This window comes from Poromitra crassiceps (assembly GCF_964638095.1).
Source record: "Poromitra crassiceps genome assembly, chromosome: 4".
Taxonomy (NCBI): domain Eukaryota; kingdom Metazoa; phylum Chordata; class Actinopteri; order Beryciformes; family Melamphaidae; genus Poromitra; species Poromitra crassiceps.
Genome location: NC_139626.1, coordinates 5,445,801 through 5,468,445, shown reverse-complemented (window position 1 = coordinate 5,468,445; position 22,645 = coordinate 5,445,801). Strand labels below are relative to the sequence as shown.

Sequence of the window (22,645 nt, the reverse complement as noted above, 5' to 3'; positions counted from 1 at the left end):
AGTGGCACACCCATCAAACAAAAAACAAACGGTAAGAAACCATCAGAACGCATCAGAACGTCTGGCAAAAAAAAAAAAAAAACCCACAAGAAACCATCAGAACATCTGACCAAAAAAAACAGAACACAACAAATTCAGATCTCTCCAGGGTTTGACGTGAACACAGAGCAGAATACAGTACTTTTCTTTTCTGCACATTTTTCTTTTATTTATAAACATATAATGATGATTATGGTTAAATCAGAACATGTTTAGACAAATGATACAGTGGATAACAAATGTCAAGGATTAGCCTACATGTATGCAACTCAAACTGTTTGTCTTATTTGTGAAATAAAATAATTAAGTTCAAAAAAAAAGAATACAGTAGGCTACTGAACGCATGTTTAACACTGACCGTCATTCAAGTCTTATGAACTCCAGGCTCTTCACTGCTACAGTACAAACAATTTGACAAGGCGGGTGGGCACACAGACACACACCATGTTGTTTCTCTTGTTCTCCACCAGTCTCTTGCTGTCGGGTGTCGTGGATGAGGAAAAATCATCATAACCATTGTTCAAATTAATCTAGCTGCAAGCTATCTCATTAGCATATTATTGTTTTGAGTGAAGAATGCTAATACTGCCAACATGCCATTTGTATGGACGTGTGGTGTAGAAAATGATTCAAGTTTAAAACAACAGACATATAAAACCCTTCACACAGACAGATAATATCTTGGTCTTTCTTGGCCAAAAGAAAAACTTGTTAGCTTTCGTCACCCAGATCAACAGGTACGGCTAGCCACAAGCTAGCTCATTAGCATGTGACACGCTTGAGGAATGCTCACAACCCTAACAGGCCTTTCTATGGTAGCATGTCTGATGAAGAAAAATACGTTTTAAAACCTCAAGCTATCTCTGTATGCACACACACACACACACACTAGTGGTGTTGCTGCCGAGTCCCGCATGCTAACAGTGCTAACGAGGTTTCTCGCTGTGTTTCAATGTTAGCGTGTCTGGTGAAGAAAATCAAAGTTTAAAATGTTAATCTTAAAAACCACGAATGAAAGCATATGCATGCACATACACACCTACGCACACACACACGGCACACACACACACACACACACACACACACACGCACGCACACACACACCCCCTAGGGGTGCTGCTGCAGCAGCTTCAGGATGGCGGGGAACATTTCCTGGGGTGCGTCCATACCCCAGATGAAGTCCAGATGCTCCCAGTGCTCAATGTGCTTATGGAAGACCAGATTAGGCACCTAGATACAGACAGACAGACAGACAGACAGACAAGCTTTGCAACATGATCTCACGCAATACATTAAATTAAATTAAATTAACATGAAAACTGAAAGGCTGATTTATGTGCTATAATGTAATATAATTTAGAATGTCCTTTATATCAGTTGCGGTTCACGGTAGTTTGTTGTCAGGCATGGCGGAGGACAGCGATGAGGGGGCCGACCAATCAAGTGAGTTCGGATGGTTCATGGTTTCATCTAAACCCCGTTGGGAAAAGGATACACGCGAGTCGCGACCAGAGGCCTATACCACGAAGCAAGATTAGTGGCTTAGCGAGCTAACTTCAGGTTTAACCCTGGGTTTGCCATGCTACAACGCTAGTTCACTTCTTACCAAGATATATTTCCATGGCAACTTATGCTTCACAGCTAATCTGGTCCAGAGCAGATTAAATTGCAAGGATAATATTAAAGTTTAAACCTTAAAAGGCACCGCCCACAAACCAATGAAATCAGCAATTTGGAAATGGCAAACCCTTTTCTGGAAGAGTTGCCCATCAAGGAAGGTGCACGGATAGTGAGGGGGGCTCTCAGGAGAGAAAGAGTCTTTTGCGACCGACAAGACCCATTTAATCATACAGAAGACTTGATACGAGAGGTATCGCTTCTCCAGTGAGGGATTAAGCTATCTGTGTGATTTGCTGCAGCAGTACCTTGCAAAAGTTTGCGTTGGTGAACGTAGCAAAAAATGCATGTAGGAATTTAAATATGATCCATATTAGAAAATAACACAGAACTATTGTATTGTAATGCCCTGCTCTATACAATGAGTAAAGTAATGTGACTGTGATTATTTTTAATGTTCATTATAAATCATTGGTTCTGGTCTAATTTCCAACGCTGTGGTATAAACCGTAGCCTGCAGGCATCTTGCGCTTAGCCTGGGTAAACCCATCCCCCACGTGACCTGCTCTCAGTCACCTAGTGACTGGGAACTGAGAGAGCAGGTCACGTGGGGGATGGGTTTACCTAGGCTATCTTGCGCTAACCCTAATTAGCATGGTTAGGTTACCAAACAGTTATGATAGGATTTGCAGTTAGGAAGTTTCTGTATGGCCCCGAGGAGGACTGACCTGGGTGAGAAGGACAGCAACATCCTTGGGGTCCGCCAGCGTATCCTTTCCTCCCGAAAACAGAGCGGTGGGAACCTTCATGTCCTTAACATAGTACTCAGGAGGAGTGGACTGGGATGGTGATACATGGAGGAGAGAGAGAGAGAGAGAGAGAGAGAGAGAGAGAGAGAGAGAGAGAGAGAGAGAGAGAGAGAGAGAGAGAGAGAGAGAGAGAGAGAGAGAGAGAGAGAGAGAGAGAGAGAGAGAGAGAGAGAGAGAGAGAAGAAATAAGGACAGAGGGAGAAGACAAAAGAGTGAAATATAACATCACGATTAATTCATTTATATTCTGGTCATGTGTCTTGTTAAACCTCGAGACACATACAGACGATGAATGAATGAATGAATCGCCGTCGGACATGTCTGGGTGTCCACTGGCTCTAGTCGGCTGATTCATCATCAGCATCGGGTCGTCGGTGAGACGAGAGAAATCGCGCTGGTCAGCTGGTAGCGAAGCAGTGCAGGAGACACACAAAATGCTTTTTGCACATTTACAAACTTCATCTCATCTTGACTAGAGAAATCCCAGCATCCTGCTATCATCGCTCAACAGGTGTTACAGCCGGTTGGCGTCTTACAACGGTCGCTGGAATGCTCCTCAGCGACTCTTCGCTGGCCCTGCATCTTTCAGCGGGTTAGGGTTAGGGATCAGGGTTAGGAAGAAATGTTGTAATGTGAAAGGTGGCCAGCGGGGGAGAGGGGAGGGGGGGCAATCGTTCCCGGGTGCGGCATGGAACGGAACGAAAGCAATCATTCCCAGTGAGAAAGCACCCTAAGGACACTTGGAGCTGAACTTTCATCAATAAATGTATGTTTTCTTTAAAACTAAATAAATAGATCAATTGGATTTGAAAATCTGAACCCATGATTTAGCCTACGTGTTTCTGCTTTGATTCTTTCAAAGATTGAATGAATAAATAATATTTATTATATTTCTTCATTGTTCAACTGGCAGAGACACATTTGTACAGCGGGATGTTTTACTGGATGCTGTTTTTAACATATAGGCAGACAGGTTTCACTAGTCTCTCTATGGGTCAAAATGGCGGAGGTGGAGCTCTGCTGCTGCGCGCTGATGTTGCAATGGAGCGATCAATTGAGTGTCACTTCTTATCCATGTACTTTGTTTACCTGGTTGTAGTGTGCCATGTTTCCTGTTCTGCCGTACTTTGTTTACCTGGTTGTAGTGTGCCATGTTTCCTGTTCTGCCGTAGTCGTATGCCATCAGCTTCCCACCGTGCACTCCCTGAAATAAGCACAGAGACAACACATCAAGAGGCATACAAATAAACTACAATGACCGCACCGGCGCACCGCGGATATATGCCTCCGCCAACAAATGGGCGTCGACCTCCATGTGTGTCCAGAGCAGGGAGGCAACTTTGATGACAGAGAGAGAGGGCCACACAAAAATGTCCTCGCTATCAGAGGGCCAGATTTTGCTGAGGGCTGGGGGCCGAACGGCGCTGGCGCGAAAGATTTAGGGCATTTGAAGTCAGGTTTAGAGGAATAACTCATTTTAAATTGACAGTTGTGATGTCGTTATTCAGTCTTAAACACCAATATTTGATCCTTTTCTCACTCACTCCCACGTCACCACTTGCTCTCCCTGCAGGGCTTGAAATTAACTTTTTTGACCACCTGCCAATATGGCTGCTAGATTTTAAAGTTACCAGCCAATTAAAATTTTCACTAGCCAAAATGTTTTTCTAGAAATAAACCAGAATATGAGTGGGTTAATTTAAGCATAAGTATCAGCAGGATACTCATACCGGCTGGCGGATCTCACTTCACCCCCCCTTTCTGCCTTCTCCCCTTCAAAACAAGCATGTGTGCGAGCGAACCAGGAAAATACATTTTTAAAAGGATATTAGGATATTTTGTAGCTTTAGTTTAATTTCTCCCTTTTTACTTTAGTTTTTGTTTGATATCTGCTATTTCATGCTCATCACTTTCACTCGTATGGAGCATGTTGAAACTGGTTGAAACATGTCTGCCGAGTGCTGAGGCCCTAACCCTGAGGCAGGCAGGCTCTTTCATTCACTAACTAACCAGAGGATTTTCATTGTGAAGAACAGATATACAGTCGTGCTTTTTGAGAGAGAGAGAGAGAGAGAGAGAGAGAGAGAGAGACGGGTCTAGATTGGCCAGGAGAGAGAGACTAACCCTAAGTATTGTATCCATTTAAAAAATATATATCGATACTATCAATACGTTTAACAACCTTAGTGTGTGTGTTACCTGCGCCCAGTGGACCATGTTCTGTACCGAGGTTCCAGCAGGACAGTGTGTGGTGTAGACTGGAGTCCGGGTCTGGAGGCACGCACACACGCACGCATGCACACACACGCACACACACACACACACACACACACACGCACGCAGGCACGCACACACACACACACACGCGCGCACACGCGCACACGCACACAAACAAATTACTTGAATACATTTCTAATGAATACGTTTATACATTAACTACCCTGCACGTTGTGGAAGTTCTATAGAAGTATATTGGACTACCCTGCATGTTGTGAGAGTTCTATAGAAGTATATTGGACTACCCTGTATGTTGTGGGAGTTCTATAGAAGTATATTGGACTACCCTTCATGTTGTGGGAGTTCTATATAAGGCTATTGGACTACCCTGCACGTTGTGGGTGTTCTATATAAGGCTATTGGACTACCCTGCATGTTGTGGGAGTTCTATAGAAGTCTATTGGACTACCCTGCACGTTGTGGGAGTTCTATAGAAGTCTATTGGACTACCCTGCACATTGTATGAGTTCTATAGAAGTATATTGGACTACCCTGCACGTTGTGGGAGTTCTATAGAAGTCTATTGGACTACCCTGCATGTTGTGTGAGTTCTATAGAAGTCTATTGGACTACCCTGCATGTTGTGGGAGTTCTATAGAAGTCTATTGGACTACCCTGCACGTTGTGGGAGTTCTATAGAAGTCTATTGGACTACCCTGCATGTTGTGGGAGTTCTATAGAAGTCTATTGGACTACCCTGCACGTTGTGGGAGTTCTATAGAAGTCTATTGGACTACCCTGCACGTTGTGGGAGTTCTATAGAAGTCTATTGGACTACCCTGCACGTTGTGGGAGTTCTATAGAAGTCTATTGGACTACCCTGCACATTGTGGGAGTTCTATAGAAGTCTATTGGACTACCCTGCACGTTGTGGGAGTTCTATAGGAGTCTATTAGACTACCCTGCATGTTGTGGGAGTTCTATAGAAGTCTATTGGACTACCCTGCACGTTGTGGGAGTTCTATAGAAGTCTATTGGACTATCCTGCACATTGTGGGAGTTCTATAGAAGTATATTGGACTACCCTGCATGTTGTGGGAGTTATATAGAAGTCTATTGGACTACCCTTCATGTTGTGGGAGATCTATAGAAGTATATTGGACTACCCTGCACGTTGTGGGAGTTCTATAGAAGTATATTGGACTACCCTGCACGTTGTGGGAGTTCTATAGAAGTCTATTGGACTACCCTGCACGTTGTGGGAGTTCTATAGAAGTCTATTGGACTACCCTGCATGTTGAAAAATTTGGAAAAAGGGGCCCTGACCAAAGTCAGGATTTGATGAGCTGGAAGTGAGAACCGGTGACACGCACGCACGCGCGCGCACGCACACATTTAATATATTTATTTATGTTCACATTTTACAAGAGAAATTCTTGAACACAAATAGTGGTAGATGCACATACAAGCTCAGAATCTCATTGCCATGTCTGATCTGTCTATGGATACAGGAAGCAGCGTCTCCTCCATATGTGGCGGCTGCCTATTATCACAGATATTGAGCAGAATTTTGCTAATGCTTTAGCTTTTGGCTTTGGAATTCCTGCCATCTGCAAACCCCTTACAACTAGTCTGTGGACGTTGCCAAGGCTTCCAAGTATAAACACAAGTAGTTTGCACTTGTACCCGAGTTGTTCAATCTCATTTTTGAGAGGTTGGTATTTTAAAACCTTAGCAAGGAATGTCTCCTCCAGACTATAGTCAAACGTACAGCCTACTTCTAAGATGGTGACTTCTCTGCTTTCTTCGTCAACAACAACAACAACATCTGGTGTATTGGCTGTCACATTTGAAAAGATCTCAGTTTCGTTATTGCATAGTATGAACATGTCAGATGAAACCCTTGTGTGAGTATAAACTTCAACAGAAGAAGGTGGGATGTATAGAAGCATGTCCTTAACCAGTAAGTCAACAATCCTGTCATGTCTGGAAATATACATACCTTTGTATACATGGCAGCCATTCAGAATATGTGACAGTGACTCTATGGTTGGGGTGTTATGATGGTGCAGGCAATGAGGACATTCGTTGTGGGAGTTCTATAGAAGTCTATTGGACTATCCTGCACGTTGTGGGAGTTCTATAGAAGTATATTGGACTACCCTGCACGTTGTGGGAGTTCTATAGAAGTCTATTGGACTACCCTTCACGTTGTGGGAGATCTATAGAAGTATATTGGACTACCCTGCACGTTGTGGGAGTTCTATAGAAGTCTATTGGACTACCCTTCACGTTGTGGGAGTTCTATAGAAGTATATTGGACTACCCTGCACGTTGTGGGAGTTCTATAGAAGTCTATTGGACTACCCTTCACGTTGTGGGAGATCTATAGAAGTATATTGGACTACCCTGCACGTTGTGGGAGTTCTATAGAAGTATATTGGACTACCCTGCACGTTGTGGGAGTTCTATAGAAGTCTATTGGACTACCCTGCACGTTGTGGGAGTTCTGCACGTTGTGGGAGTTCTATAGAAGTCTATTGGACTACCCTGCATGTTGAAAAATTTGTGAGAAGTGAGAACCAGTCACACGCACACACACACACACACACGCGCACACGCACACACACACACACGCACACGCACACACACACCACACACACACACACACACACACACACACACACACACACACACACACAGTCTGAACACCCACCATGTTGAGGTTTTTCTCGTCGAAGCCACAGAGGACGAAGAAGAGGTTCCCACAAAGCTCGCTGAGCAGCTGCTTACTGCAGAAGTGCTCCGCAAACCACTTGATGATGTCATTTTGAGGCATGAAGTCCCGCCTCCCAAACAGGTCCTGCAGGGACGGGACCATCGACATGGCAGTCAATCTATCAATATGTCAATACATCAATACTGTACATATCAGTCAATAGTGCAGTCAATCAACTTGGTGTTGACTTATAAAAAATTATATGGGACAGGAGTCTGTCTGTGGTCCAACTCTGCTCAATTAACAGCAGACACCAGCTGATCCAATTTAAAGTCACTCATCGTCTTCATTATTCCAAGTCTAAGTTGCACAAGATCTACCCTTCCATCTCAACACTATGTGATAGGTGTCAGGTGTTAGAGGGTACACTGTCCCATGCTTTTTGGTTTTACCCTTCACTTTCTGGATTCTGGGACAAAATATTTGATTGGTGCTCTTAAGGTCCTTACACATCAAGAGCGATGCGAATATACGGCACGGAATTGTGATGCGAGTTTTGACCCACCTGTCAATCACAGCCACAGATGTGTACACATCGGGAACGAATTTCTGAAAAATCAACCGTGGTTCAAAAAAATAAAATAAATAAAATATTGACGTGCGAATTAATCGTGATGGGGATTTTTGATACAGTTTTTTAGACGACTATATGTTTTGTGTTATTGTCTGTCCTGTTTTTAGAACATCGGGGACCATGTTGGAAATAAGTGTTTACACTTTTACATGCTATCCCTTGGATCTTGTTGTTGTCTCTATATCCATTAATAAAGTCAATCAATCAATCAATCAATCAATCAACGAAAAAAAACGCTCTGGATGTGTAAGGACCTTAAGGCCTATAAAATAACCCCCCAGCCTGAGGCGGAAACTCGCCATCTTCGGCTGCTCAGAATCCTCTCTGCTCCTCCCTACGGCTGTGCAACAGTCTCTGATGCAGGGGACTCATTCTGAAAGAGTGGAAGTCCCCCTCACCTTATTTTCAGCAGTGGCTGACGGACACTACTGTCGACAAAATGTACTATTGTAAGTTGCTTTGGATAAAAGTGTCTGCTAAATGACAATGATGTAATATGTAAATATTCTAAAAGTATTGCAACACATTTGAGGGCATGTATTCAGTATGCTGTAGTGCAATACATTTTCAAAGTAACCCTGCCAACACTGCGCATCAGACATGGAGCAGCTCCGGCCGGTCATGTGGTCATTCTATGACTCATCAGCAGCTGATTGGCTCTTCTCACCCATATGAGGAAGTCGGGCAGGACGGACAGCTTGGTCATGGGGCTGCTGGTGAACGCTACCGTGGCAACCGGAGCCAAGCCAACAAACAAGCGGATCTTACTGGCAAGTTCCGGAAGAGAAGAGAACGCTATGAAGGCTGACGGAGAGAGAAAGAGAGAGAGAGACATAGAGAGAGAGAGGAAGAGGGGGGAGAGAGAGAGAGAGAGTGGTTACATAGTATAATATGATATTATTAGAGGCACTAAATTTGATATTCAGCCCTACTAGATGTAAGCAAACCACTACTATATATCTAACCTCTAAAGTAATGAAATCACTGGAGAGGATCATAACAGAAGAACTTTGCAGGAAGGGGGAGTGCAGGGTAGTCCAATAGACTTCTATAGAACTCCCACAACATGCAGGGTAGTCCAATAGACTTCTATAGAACTCCCACAACGTGCAGGGTAGTCCAATAGACTTCTATAGAACTCCCACAATGTGCAGGGTAGTCCAATAGACTTCTATAGAACTCCCACAACGTGCAGGGTAGTCCAATAGACTTCTATAGAACTCCCACAACGTGCAGGGTAGTCCAATAGACTTCTATAGAACTCCCACAACGTGCAGGGTAGTCCAATAGACTTCTATAGAACTCCCACAACGTGCAGGGTAGTCCAATAGACTTCTATAGAACTCCCACAACATGCAGGGTAGTCCAATAGACTTCTATAGAACTCCCACAACATGCAGGGTAGTCCAATAGACTTCTATAGAACTCCCACAACATGCAGGGTAGTCCAATAGACTTCTATAGAACTCCCACAACGTGCAGGGTAGTCCAATAGACTTCTATAGAACTCCCACAACATACAGGGTAGTCCAATAGACTTCTATAGAACTCCCACAACGTGCAGGGTAGTTAATGTATAAACGTATTCATTAGAAATGTATTAAAGTAATTTGTGAATGTGTGTGTGTGTGTGTGTGTGTGTGTGTGTGTGTGTGTGTGTGTGTGTGTGTGTGTGTGTGAATGTGTGTGTGAATGTGTGTGTGTGTGTGTGTGTGTGTGTGTGTGTGTGTGTGTGTGTGTGTGTGTGTGTGTGTGTGTGTGTGTGTGTGTGTGTGTGTGTGTGTGTGTGTGTGTGTGTGTGTACCTATAGTGGTTCCCTGGGAGTGTCCGATGTAGAAGATCTGCTCCTGACCACTGACCTTCAGGATGTGGTCCACTACAGCCGGCAGATCCTTCAGAGCCATCTCATCATAACTGAGAGAGAGAGACAGAGAGACATAGAGACAGACAGAGAGAGAGAGAGAGAGACAGACAGACATAGAGACAGACAGAGAGAGAGAGAGTGAGAGAGACAGACATAGAGACAGACAGAGAGAGACAGAGAGCGAGAGAGACAGACATAGAGACAGACAGAGAGAGAGAGAGTGAGAGACAGACATAGAGACAGACAGAGAGAGACAGAGAGCGAGAGAGACAGACATAGAGACAGACAGAGAGAGACAGAGAGAGAGAGAGAGTGAGAGAGACAGACATAGAGACAGACAGAGAGAGACAGAGAGCGAGAGAGACAGACATAGAGACAGACAGAGAGAGAGAGAGTGAGAGACAGACATAGAGACAGACAGAGAGAGAGAGGGAGACTTTTTTTTACTTAAAAAACAACAACTTTAATGAAACCTCATTTGTTTACAGGATTACAGACACATTTAAAAGAGTCAGGGTGGGACTGTTCACATGAGCACAATACTCAAAGTCAATTAATCGTCCACTACTGAACAAATGGCATCATTAATACACAATACAAATACACCCATGCTGTTCATCAATTTATGAAACGTAAAATCAATGAAGACTCTAGCCTTTATATTATATTATATAATAATATATATAATATAATAATTAAATATATAATTATTATATTCATTCTCGTGTAGCCTTGCCTTTACGAGAGAAATGAACATAGGAACTATCTCTCCACACAATTTTCCTTCTCATTTCGTTTCCCTTAAAATATATATATAGACAGTTTGGCTTAACCAACAATGGGATTAAAACATTGCCACTACATTGCATTCATCTTCTCAGACCTTCATTAAAGGAAGCAAACAGACTGTTTCCAAAACACTGCAAAGTTCCAAAAGCCTCTTGCAATCTAGAAAACAATGAAAATGTGTTTCCACCAACCCACAGAAAGGACGAGCATTAGACACTGTGAATAACAGCTCCATGTAATATCCTCCACTGTGATTAACAGCTCCATGTAATATCCTCCACTGTGATTAACAGCTCCATGTAATATCCTCCACTGTGATTAACAGCTCCATGTAATATCCTCCACTGTGATTAACAGCTCCATGTAATATCCTCCACTGTGATTAACAGCTCCATGTAATATCCTCCACTGTGAATAACAGCTCCATGTAATATCCTCCACTGTAACTGTAAGTCACCTGAGCACTTGTTAAGAGGTTGTTTGTAAAGAAAAAAACTCTCCAAGTTGGCTTCACAGTGTCACTGACACCAAGTCTCCCCCTCCAAACTGTCTATTTTACCATTCAACTTATCTTTATTTCAAACTCAAACACAACATCCACATATCGTTTTCCAACTCACAGCGTGCAAATCCAAAACGTTCCTCTGTTTAACATCCAACAATAAACCAGAACAACAATCTACATTTGGTAATAGTCCCACATCTTCTTTAAATTACGACATTTTCTTCCTCTTTCTGCCCTTCTGACTTTATATAAAACACTCTTTGAGCCTCACTTGAATTATTGCAAAGTCATATGGTGCAACACTTACCCCACACATTTGAAACAGCTTCAGACGCTTCAGAAAAAAATAATCAGAGCACTATCGTGGGCTGATTTCAACTCACCAACTGCTCCTTTATTTTATCATTATAATCTCCTACGCCTTACTGAATACAATTATTTGCAGAACGCTTGTCTGATGTACCAGGTTACATACAATTTAAACCCCCGCCTACGTGAGCTCGTTCCAATCTGTGTGCTTCTGCACGCACACGACACCAGGAGGAAACATCTTAACCATGGTAAAACCAGGAAACTGAATTGTACTAATCTTAGTGTTGCGTGTAGGGGCCCGCAGATCTGGAACGAGCTCGACGAAAATACAAAAAGTTCACCCTCCATCTCCTCATTTAAAAAAATACTTAAGAAGCAACTACTAGCCACTTATGTTTAATTTAGTTGATTGGGATATTGTCTTGTCTGTTATGTCTCGTCTCGTACCTATCCGCTGTTAGGGGTATTAGGCCAGTCCCCTTTTGTTTGTCTCTGTTTTGTTTGTGTATTTGTCCTGCATCGTTTGTTTATGCAGGATACCTGCACAGGATACCTGCACAGGATACTTGCAATGTATGTTTTTTGTGGGTCTCCACCAAAAGCTCTGTAAGCTTCCTCAGGGTCCCCTTTTTGCACACTTTATTTGTCTACACTTATGATGTACTGTATCACCCTGTCAAGTGTGTAAAATAAAATAATCTGAATCTGAATCTGAATCTGAATCTGAATCTGAATCTGGAAAAGGGTCCCCTCAGTTCGGAAGTTCCTCGCCTTCCCAGTGCATTTTCAAAAGTTCACTAGTGTCCTCTTGCATTCACTTTTTAATCCAACCGTCTGAGAGTCGTAGCAGCCTAACCCAACCCTGTGGGGGTTTCTGGGTAATGGAGTCCCTAACCCAACCCTGTGGGGGTTTCTGGGTAATGGAGTCCTTTTCAAGCTTTCTCATTCAAACAGTCACCAGTGTGAAACTGCTCCGTAGAGCGAGAGGAGGAGCAACAGCTGTACCTGAACCTCCAGAAGTCCTCGTGGTCAGGCGTGAGCGTGGTGTGGCCTCTGGACCAGGTGTTGCCGCGGCTGTTAGCCAGCCACACGTCGTAGCCCGCGTCAGCGAGCACGTAGCCCAGACTGCTGTTAGGCAGGTTGGTGATCCAGTTACTGCCTGCGGCCAGCAGGCCGTGCTGCAGCAACACCGCCGGCCTCCCAGCTGAAACAAGCAGGATTTATGGTGAAAACATGCCAGTGCTAAAGTCCAAGCCTGTGACGGGAGATGGGGACTTGGACTCACCAAGCGTGTGTGGGGGCGTTCTTGTGTGTGCAAGCATGTGTGTATAGGTAGGTATTAGGGGTGGGGGGAAAAATCGATACACCATAGTATCGCAATATTTTGCCTGACGATATTGTATCGATATTTGGACGCCAAGATCGATGTTGCAAAAAAAAAAAAAAAAATTGGAGGCCATGCCACTGGGCTGCTATAAACTTTTGTTCCAAGGCCAGCAGTAAACAAACGGTAGCATATTTTCATTTTGTTTTAACAGTAACAGTTTTGTCATAACAGTAAGTTACAAATTCCCCAGTTACTGAATGGGCTGCACAAGATGTTTTGTGCAAGTGAAGTGAAGTTGCATTGTTCAAAAACTAAAGTACAGTAGTCCACACACACATCCAGTTAAGGTGGACTGTAAGTAGACTGTAACAAACAGTTCAGTTTGTCAGGTGCATGCAACTATGACATGACTTTATGAAAGTTGTTGGTCTGTCTACTTGACAATGTTGCTGCAATAAAATGGTCAGATAAAAGTCAGATGTACAGACTGGAAATTTTTTCTTATATAAACCAGATGTTGACAAAGTTTTCCTTTGGGGACATCATTTGCAGTTAAAAAAATAAGAAATCGCAAGATATCGAAATATCGCAATATTCAATATATCGCAATATTCAATATATCGCAATATCGGCGATATCGCAATACTATCGTATCGTGACTGAAGTATCGTTTTAGTATCGTATCGTGGGCATCTGGTGATTCCCACCCCTAGTACGTATGTAGATACTTTATTGATGCCGGAGGAAATTCAGGTACCAGCAGCAGCTTACAGCAGCTTATTATTATTATTACAGCAGCTTATTTATACAGTTAATAAAAACACACAGTCGACACATTCAAATACACCTCGTAAAAATGTATAAAGAAAATAAATGCATAAATAGAAATAGCAGACCTTGGTGGATTGTTGTGCAAGAGTCAAACCATAAAGTGCCTGAGTGCATATAGTAAAACATAGTAAAACATAGTAAAACAGTAAAAGAGTAAAACAGGTGTGGCTAAAGGGACAAACACACAGCAGAGACAACAGAGCAACAGAGGCATACTAACAGTGGAGCAATCATAAGTTCTCACTTCCCCCGCTGGGAAGTTATTCACCTTATGACAGCCAGTTACTTCCTCTTGTGTTTACACTTCCTGTGACAGTACAGTACTAGTGACTAGATTGAACAGGAAGTCATAACACAACTGGGTCAAGTGGGCGGGGCTACATAAGGTGAATAAAGCCTTTACATACTTGTGCGTCAAAGCCAGGCCGAATGCGACGAGGGCTGCGCAGCAGGCTGCGTGCAGCTCCTCGAAAATCGCAAGTATAATATAAATAGAAATATTGTTCAATATTGCACAATTGCTCAACTTTGTATCACTGCTGACATCACAATTGCTAGAGTGATCCTCTTTAATCCTGCAGACAGACAGACAAACAGACAGACATACAGACAGACAGACAGACAAACAGACAGACAGACACACAGACAGACAGACAGACAGACAGACAGACAGACAGACAGACACACAGACAGACAGACAGACAGACACACAGACAGACACACAGACAGACAGACAGACAGACAGACAGACAGACAGCTTCCTAGCTGGAGATAGTAAAGAGCTGTACCCACACTCACCTGTGGGTTTTTTTAGTCCGTGTGGGATCCTGTTGACGGTCAGGATGTACCCGTCCTCCGTCTGAACCATGTGCTCCTCTGCTGGGTACCCCCACCTCCGCACGATCTCTGTCTGCACACGCACACACACACACACACACACACACACACACACACACACACACACACACACACACACACACACACACACACACACACACAGTCACTAGTCGTGTTTCCATTACCCTCAGAAATGCGCAAAATCTAAATATCGCAATAGAAAGTGGGTAATGGAAACACGTAAATTTCGAAAAACCTCCCAAATATCGCAAAAAGTTTTTGCGCTCTCATGAGGTGGTTTTTCAGACGTGTCGATATAGCAGTTTATCGCAAAAATGTAATGGAAACACATTTTTCGCATTTGCATGTCATGTGACCCATCTTCTCCTTTGGAAAAGGAGCGGAAAATGAAAGGAAAATGAGGGAGAAAGGGTTCGATAAGCCGTGGCAAAACCTCCACAGCAACCTAGCAGAAAGACGAGTGTTGTGCAAAAGCGGAGCTGGGGAAAATAGATCATGTTTAATGACAGAAATCGGTCCATGGTGACAGGCTGCCTGTCTGTGTGCGCGCAGTTGTAGGCTACCTTTTTTCCTCTGCCTCTCGCGCTCACTGCATTCACCGCAGCCAGCAACATGTTGGGGCAGGGTACGACACTCATTTCTTTTGAATTGATAATCAGGCTCGTTTATATGCGTTGTAACTTCATGTGGTGATTTGCATTGACCATTGGTTGGATTTGAGCATGCAGGGGACGGGATTTGGGGCAGATCCCCATGCGTAATCACTGTGGCAGCTGCTGCAACGGGGAATTGCGTTCAGCTGTGTGCGCCGTCACTCAAACTCAACTTCAATGGAAACGCCTACAAGTCGCAACTGTACATTGTCGAAGTTGTAGAAATATCGCAATTATTTTGCGAAAAACTGTAATGGAAACACAGCTACTGACATCAATCCATCAATTTGGAGCATTAGCGCAGGTATACTGTATCTATCCAGCTAATGTTAGCCAACACAGGCTAGCTGCACCAGTTAGCAGAGTGCCGCTAGCTAGCTAGCTAGTGTGTACTAGCTAGCTAGCTAGTGTGTACTAACTAGCTAACCGATATTCTGACAGATGTGTTAGCAGCTCACTGTCGGCTGCTGCTGTATTCACACCAGAGATGCTCACAAGTCATTTTTGCAAGTCCAACTGAAGTCTCAAGGGACACTATTGAGGGGAAACCCATAGTTAATAATATGTGTTCTCTAATCTAAAGTCTTACCCAAAAGTGACGTTATCTGGTTGCTGGCTGCTGTTCATATGATTCACTTTTTCACCAGTCTATTCATGGTGTGTGCAAACGTGACAGAATATCACTACATGACATCACATGACCTTTAACCTCTGACTGACTCAGCGAGCTGTGATTGTCACTCATGGTTTATATGGGTGCAAGGGTTAGCAGGGTGCAAGGGTGGAGGGACACACACACACACACACACACATGTGACAGTCTCATGACCGCTGTTTGCTCTGACCGGAAAAACGTCACGTATCTGCATAATAATAGGTATCGATAAGGTCCAAATCAAGTCATATCATGACTAGTCAGATCTGGCCCAGAATATCACCCCATTTCAATCATACAGAGAAAAATAGTTTACCACTGGGAATCTCCACGAGGATAACGAAATGGTTGTAATCGAGCTCTAATCAATTCCCTTCTTGTCCAAAATCGAATGATCATTTATTTGGTTGAGAAATAGTTGTTGATCGACGGTCACACTGTGATGTCCACTCCACAGACTTTACTTGACCCACTTTTTTAAAGATAAAAACACGTTTTATGCCATAACATTCAGGTTACATGTAGAGTATATTTGGTGTCGGTCACTTAGCCTGTGCTATGGTGTGCAGCCAGCAGGGGAGCCAGAGCCTGTGCTATGGTGTGCAGCCAGCAGGGGAGCCAGGTCAAGTTATAACGTTAACGTTATAACGTTATATGATTGACTAACACATACAGTATTATGTGATATGGTTTGAGCAGAATGAGCCCTAAGCACCGCCCACTACCACTTTTACATGCTTAAAATTATGCACATAAGACCCTATTTTAGATTTTTAGGGGTTCAAGCCCTGAAGGGGCTGAAACCCTATTGTTTTTCACCCGGTTTATTATTATTCTTGTTGTTCATCTGCCCCAACGCAAATTCCCGTGAGTTGGTAAATGGTAGAGACCTGAAACCTGGCCCAATGACAGATATTGTTGGCTGGTAGGTGCTCAAAAAAGATTTTTCGAATCGGCCTGAAGGTGGCGCTATAATCAATGGTTTTACGTTAAAGGCCTTAACTTCCACGCCGTTGGTCCGATTTTCAAACTTTTATGGATCAACATCTATGGAGCAAGCTCTACAAACTGGCTTTTTGAAACCTTTGAAATCTCCTTTCGTTTCGGAGATATTAATCGTTAAAGTTGTGAGAGGGCGTGGCCTATCAGCTAAATTGTCATAACTTCATGACCGATTAAGGAATCTTCACGAAACTTGCAGGAGGTCTTCGGAGACCATCCTAGACCATGTGTGTCAAATTTTGTGCAATTCGACCAAAAGGGGGCGCCATAAACGCCAGAAATGGGCGTGGCTTAACATAAAAAAGGCTGTAACTCCACACCTGTTTGTCCAATGATCGCGAAACTTGTCAGATATATCAAGTAGGATGTCCTAGTCAGAATCAGAAGCTTTGTCATCTGCGCAAGGCTTGAACCCCGCCCATCGCCGCTTGCGGCTATATTTTTCTTATTATTATTATTTATTTATTTTTTACATTTCACAATTTCCATTCTGTTCTTTCTAGATTGGATTAAATATGAGCCGGGTCTGCTCAAGGTTTCTTCCCCTTTCCTTGCCGCCATCACTAAGTCCAAGGTCTTGTTGGGTCTAAAATAAAGTGCCTGGTCTTCTTCCTGTTCTATTTGTAAAGTGCCTTGAGATCAAATAATTCTTGTTATGATTTGGCGCTATATATATATATCTAGAAAACACACCAGAAAACAGTTGTTAAAGGCAGATGTTGACCCCCCCCCCCCCTCTCTTCCCTTCACCCCCACATGAAACCTCCTCAGCTCCTTCTGAACCAAAGAGCTTCCCCAGTCATGTGATCAGTCATGTGACGCAGACAGAAACTCTTTAGGGAAGTTGTGTTGAACTCATTCACATTCACTCACTGTCATTTCAACACACTGTTCTGTCCCTGTGTCTTCTTGAATTTAAATTTGAGATTTAAAACTGGCTTTTGTGATTTATATGATTTCCTCTGGTCAATTCTCTGTTATGGAGGATCTAGAGTTTGAATGATGTGCCTCACTGACTCTACTGTTTTTTCTTGTTATGTTCTTGTAGGGAACTTCAATAAATAAACGTTGACAGAAACCATCTTCCCATCTGCCTTGTTAGACAGTAAACCAGTTTTTCAGGCCGGGGACCCTTGTGTGTGTGTGTGTGTGTGTGTGTGTGTGTGTGTGTGTGTGTGTGCGTGTGCGTGCGTGCGTGTGTGTACTCACGATGTTCATGTCGACCTCGGGGTCCAGGCTGGCTCCTGATTGGCTGACGGGACGTGGTTTCAGGACAGCGACGCTGTCACTCGGCATGGCGTGGACGAGTCCCGCGAGCGCCAACACACACACACACAGCATGTTCACCTGCAACACACACACACACACACACACACACACACACACACACAGCCCAGTTGTGATTGGCTAAAGGAGACTGTTGTTTTGGCATGGCTCCACCACATGTCAGAGTGGTGATGAGGCGGGAAACCAAACTTTCTGCTGTTTAAAATCCTGCTGCAGTTTATGAGAGATCTGACTTTAAATATCAGTTCACAGACTGCATGTTACAAAGATCTGACTTTAAATATCAGTTCACAGACTGCATGTTACAAAGATCTGACTTTAAATATCAGTTCACAGACTGCATGTTACAAAGATCTGACTTTAAATATCAGTTCACAGACTGCATGTTACAAAGATCTGACTTTAAATATCAGTTCACAGACTGCATGTTACAAAGATCTGACTTTAAATATCAGTTCACAGACTGCATGTTACAAAGATCTGACTTTAAATATCAGTTCACAGACTGCATGTTACAAAGATCTGGCTTTAAATATCAGTTCACAGACTGCATGTTACAAAGATCTGACTTTAAATATCAGTTCACAGACTGCATGTTACAAAGATCTGACTTTAAATATCAGTTCACAGACTGCATGTTACAAAGATCTGACTTTAAGTCAAGTCAAGTCAAGTTTATTTATATAGCCCTAATTCACAAGCATGTCTCAGAGGGCTTCACAGAAAGTATGTCTAGCTGATTCTAGCTAACACACAGTAACAAGAATATACAGAATAAAGATAACATTTGAACATTTGAAGAAAGCAGGAGAGTGGAGGAGGGAGGGAGAGGGAGGAGGGAGGAGAGGGGGGAGGTGGGGAGAAAATAGGAAATGTGGAGGGGGAGAGAACAGAGGAGGAGAGATGAGGGTGCAGGGGAGGGAGAGCCAGGGTAGGGGTAGGGTCTAGGGTTGGGGGAGGGGAGGGAGTAGGATACGGGCCCGGATTAGGGCGAGGGTGGGGAGAAATGGGAAATGTGGAGGAGGAGAGAACAGAGAAGGAGAGGGTGCAGGGGAGGGAGAGCAGGGGGAATGTGAGAGGGAGGAGAGGGCAGAGAGGAGGAGAGAACAGAGAAGGAGAGGTGGGAGGGCGCAGGGGAAGGAGAGCAGCGGGAATGTGAGAGAGGGGAGAGGACAGAGAGGAGGAGAGAACAGAGAAGGAGAGGTGGAAGGGTACAGGGGAGGTAGAGTAGAGGTAGGGTCTAGGGTGGAGGGAGGGAGTAGGATACGGGCCCGGATTAGGGCGAGGGTGGGGAGAAAATGGGAAATGTGGAGGAGGAGAGAACAGAGAAGGAGAGGTGGGAGGGTGCAGGGGAAGGAGAGCAGGGGGAATGTGAGAGAGGGGGGAGGACAGAGAGTAGAGGTAGGGTCTAGGGTGGAGGGAGGGAGTAGGATACGGGCCCGGATTAGGGCGAGGGTGGGGAGAAAATGGGAAATGTGGAGGAGGAGAGAACAGAGAAGGAGGGGTAGGAGGGTGCAGGGGAAGGAGAGCAGGGGGAATGTGAGAGAGGGGGGAGGACAGAGAGGCAGAGAAGGAGAGGTGGGAGGGTGCAGGGGAAGGAGAGCAGGGGGAATGTGAGAGAAGGGAGAGCAGGAAGTGGCAGGGATTCAGGAAAATAGGGGAGAAGAGGAGAAGGAGCAGAGGGGGGAGAATGAGGAGAGAGCAGGAGAAGGGAGGGGGGGGCGGTGGGATGTGGGGGAGGAAAGAGCATGGAAAGAGAGGAGAACAAGAAGGGGGAAGAAGGGAAGAAGCGGGGGAAGGGGGAAAGAGAGGGGGGGGGGGAGAAGATCAGACAACTGACTACTCTAAGCATTAACCAGAGCTAACTGGGACATAGTATCTAGCTAATCTACAGCCTAATCTGGCCTATCCTACCCTGCTCTAGTCTGATTTTAGCCTGAACACTAACAGGTCAGCCTTAGGCTGTAGCTAATCTATCGCCTACCTAAGCTGTTCTAAACCAACCGGCAGCCCTCGACCAGTGATGAAGAGCACCGATGCCCCCCGACCCGGCCCCCGCCCACATAAGGCGTGGGAGGGAAGGCCAGGCCGGGACACAGCGGCACCCCCTCACCCCCAGTGAACGCAAGAAAACCTGTCCACCATATGGTGGCAATCCACACATGGATCGCCACATGGATTGCCCCAGTGACTTGGCTGAGGAGGAACCTTGTGAGGTCGTTGTGCTAGGGGCCAATTGCTGCGGCCCGGGCGGACCCAGCCCCCACGCGACCCGCCCCCCCAGCCCCCAGCCACCAGCATAGTGACTGAGAGCATGAGAGCAGGCCACGCGGGGGACGGGCCCACCCAGGCCACAGCAGCGGACCCCCATCTGGGGACTCCCCTCCGAGACAGGCCGAGAGATGCCGGGCTAAACCATACACAGAGTTTCCGATAATGAAACTCTGTGAATGGTTTATTATGGAAATAAAATGTACAAGAGAACAGAAAATTGAAAATGTAAAAAAAGAGTCCAACAGAAGGGATATAAAAATGTAATTTTTAAATTATCCTAAGATCAGGGAAGGGAGTTGAAAATCTAAAAAGTAGAGTCCAAAAAGAAATAGAAAATGCAGTAAATATCAGTTCACAGACTGCATGTTACAAATATCTGACTTTAAATATCAGTTCACAGATTGCATGTTACAAAGATCTGACTTTAAATATCAGTTCAGACTGCATGTTACAAATATCTGACTTTAAATATCAGTTCACAGACTGCATGTTACAAATATCTGACTTTAAATATCAGTTCACAGACTGCATGTTACAAAGATCTGACTTTAAATATCAGTTCACAGACTGCATGTTACAAAGATCTGACTTTAAATATCAGTTCACAGACTGCATGTTACAAATATCTGACTTTAAATATCAGTTCACAGACTGCATGTTACAAAGATCTGACTTTAAATATCAGTTCACAGACTGCATGTTACAAATATCTGACTTTAAATATCAGTTCACAGACTGCATGTTACAAAGATCTGACTTTAAATATCAGTTCACAGACTGCATGTTACAAATATCTGACTTTAAATATCAGTTCACAGACTGCATGTTACAAAGATCTGGCTTTAAATATCAGTTCACAGACTGCATGTTACAAAGATCTGACTTTAAATATCAGTTCACAGACTGCATGTTACAAAGATCTGACTTTAAATATCAGTTTATATAGTTTAAATATCAGTTTATGACACAGACTGCATGTTACAAAGACCTGACTTTAAATATCAGTTTATATAGTTTAAATATCAGTTTATGACACAGACTGTATGATGTTACAAACATCTGACTTTAAATATCAGTTTATATAGTTTAAATATCAGTTTATGACACAGACTGCATGATGTTACAAAGATCTGACTTTACATATCCTACAGAAACCCACTATCATCACATCAGTAGCACACTGGAATATATCAGTGAGAACAAACTACATTAATAATCTATCAATCAGACACTGGAGACAATGGAGACACTGGCGCTCTAGCCTGTATGTGCAGAGATAAGGCTGAAAGTCCTGCCTTGTTTATATATGCCCTGTTGATTTATTGTTTTGTTTTTGTCTTGTTTTTTATGTTTTATGTGTTCTTCACTATGGACCCCTCTGTGTGTGTCTTGAATAAAGTTTGAATTGAATTGATTGAAATCAATCAATCAATCAATCAATCAATCATCATCATCAGTTAGATAGACATAACGATAGATCTATGGCTAAACCCACTGGACATTAGCTGCGTTCACTGTCCCACAAAACCCAACAAACAGACCCACATGCACAGTAGACCACATCAACAGGTACAGTAGCATACAAACTCTAACCCGCTACAATATAAAAAACGATATGAGGATTATAGAAATAGCCTATTACACAAATTGTCGGCCAAATTAAGCAAACATCTTAATTTTGAGAACATTTTGTCTCGTGCTGAATACAGCACAGCCACACACACGCACGCACCAGACGTGCGCGCACACACACACACACACACAGCTCTACACCTGTAAACATGTGTAGTTACCAGTAGTTATTAAGCTGTAGTGTGTGATGTGATGTGTGGACGGTATGAACTGAACTCACCTCTTCTGAGCTCTCTCTCTCTGCTGCAGCTTTTCTTTGTGGATGGAAGAAAGAGGAAAACAGCTTCTGTGACGTGGGAGCGACCCCGCCCGTGATTGGTTTGGTCAGAGACGAGCTCAACAGGCACGTGACTTTTCGTGATGTTTCCGGTCCCGGAAGTAACTTCCCCATTCATCTCCAATTATAAGTCTCACGCATGGTCTCACACTAGCTTCTAGCGACGGATAGGTACGGCGGACACTGCGAGACATGTCATCACGTCGTCTCACGAGTCACGTGGTCCGACCCTCGCTACGGCTGCTGAAGTGAACTAGACGATAGTGGGCGTGCTCTGTACTTAGGGGGCGTGCTCTGTAGCCTACTGCCTCCGTCCGGAGCTGGACCCTTCTTTCACATTGGGG

The 22,645-nt window shown here is 44.0% G+C and overlaps 1 protein-coding gene across 1 annotated transcript; it reads right to left on the bottom strand.

Annotated features, from left to right (window-relative positions):
* Positions 1-236: 236 nt before the first annotated feature.
* Positions 237-22,276, bottom strand: lipf (lipase, gastric). Its single transcript, XM_083636127.1, has 11 exons — positions 22,245-22,276; positions 18,041-18,178; positions 14,462-14,573; positions 12,511-12,709; positions 9,840-9,949; positions 8,703-8,839; positions 7,399-7,545; positions 4,665-4,736; positions 3,601-3,669; positions 2,385-2,495; positions 237-1,269 (listed from the first exon to the last, which is right to left on the bottom strand). The coding sequence occupies exons 2-11, from the start codon at positions 18,170-18,172 to the stop codon at positions 1,147-1,149; spliced, it is 1,212 nt and encodes a 403-aa protein (XP_083492253.1). The 5' UTR covers positions 18,173-18,178; positions 22,245-22,276; the 3' UTR covers positions 237-1,146.
* Between the last annotated feature and the right edge of the window lie 369 nt (positions 22,277-22,645).

What these genes read in the sequence shown, in the direction of transcription:
- lipf (XM_083636127.1), bottom strand. Translation starts at nt 18,172, where the DNA reads ATGCTGTGTGTGTGTGTGTTGGCGCTCGCGGGACTCGTCCACGCCATG. An exon ending in CGGACTAAAAAAACCCACAG is followed by an intron (nt 12,710 to 14,461) that starts GTGAGTGTGGGT and finishes TGCTTGTTTCAG; the next exon opens with CTGGGAGGCCGGCGGTGTTG. An exon ending in TTGCTGTCCTTCTCACCCAG is followed by an intron (nt 1,270 to 2,384) that starts GTCAGTCCTCCT and finishes GTCTGTATCTAG; the next exon opens with GTGCCTAATCTGGTCTTCCA.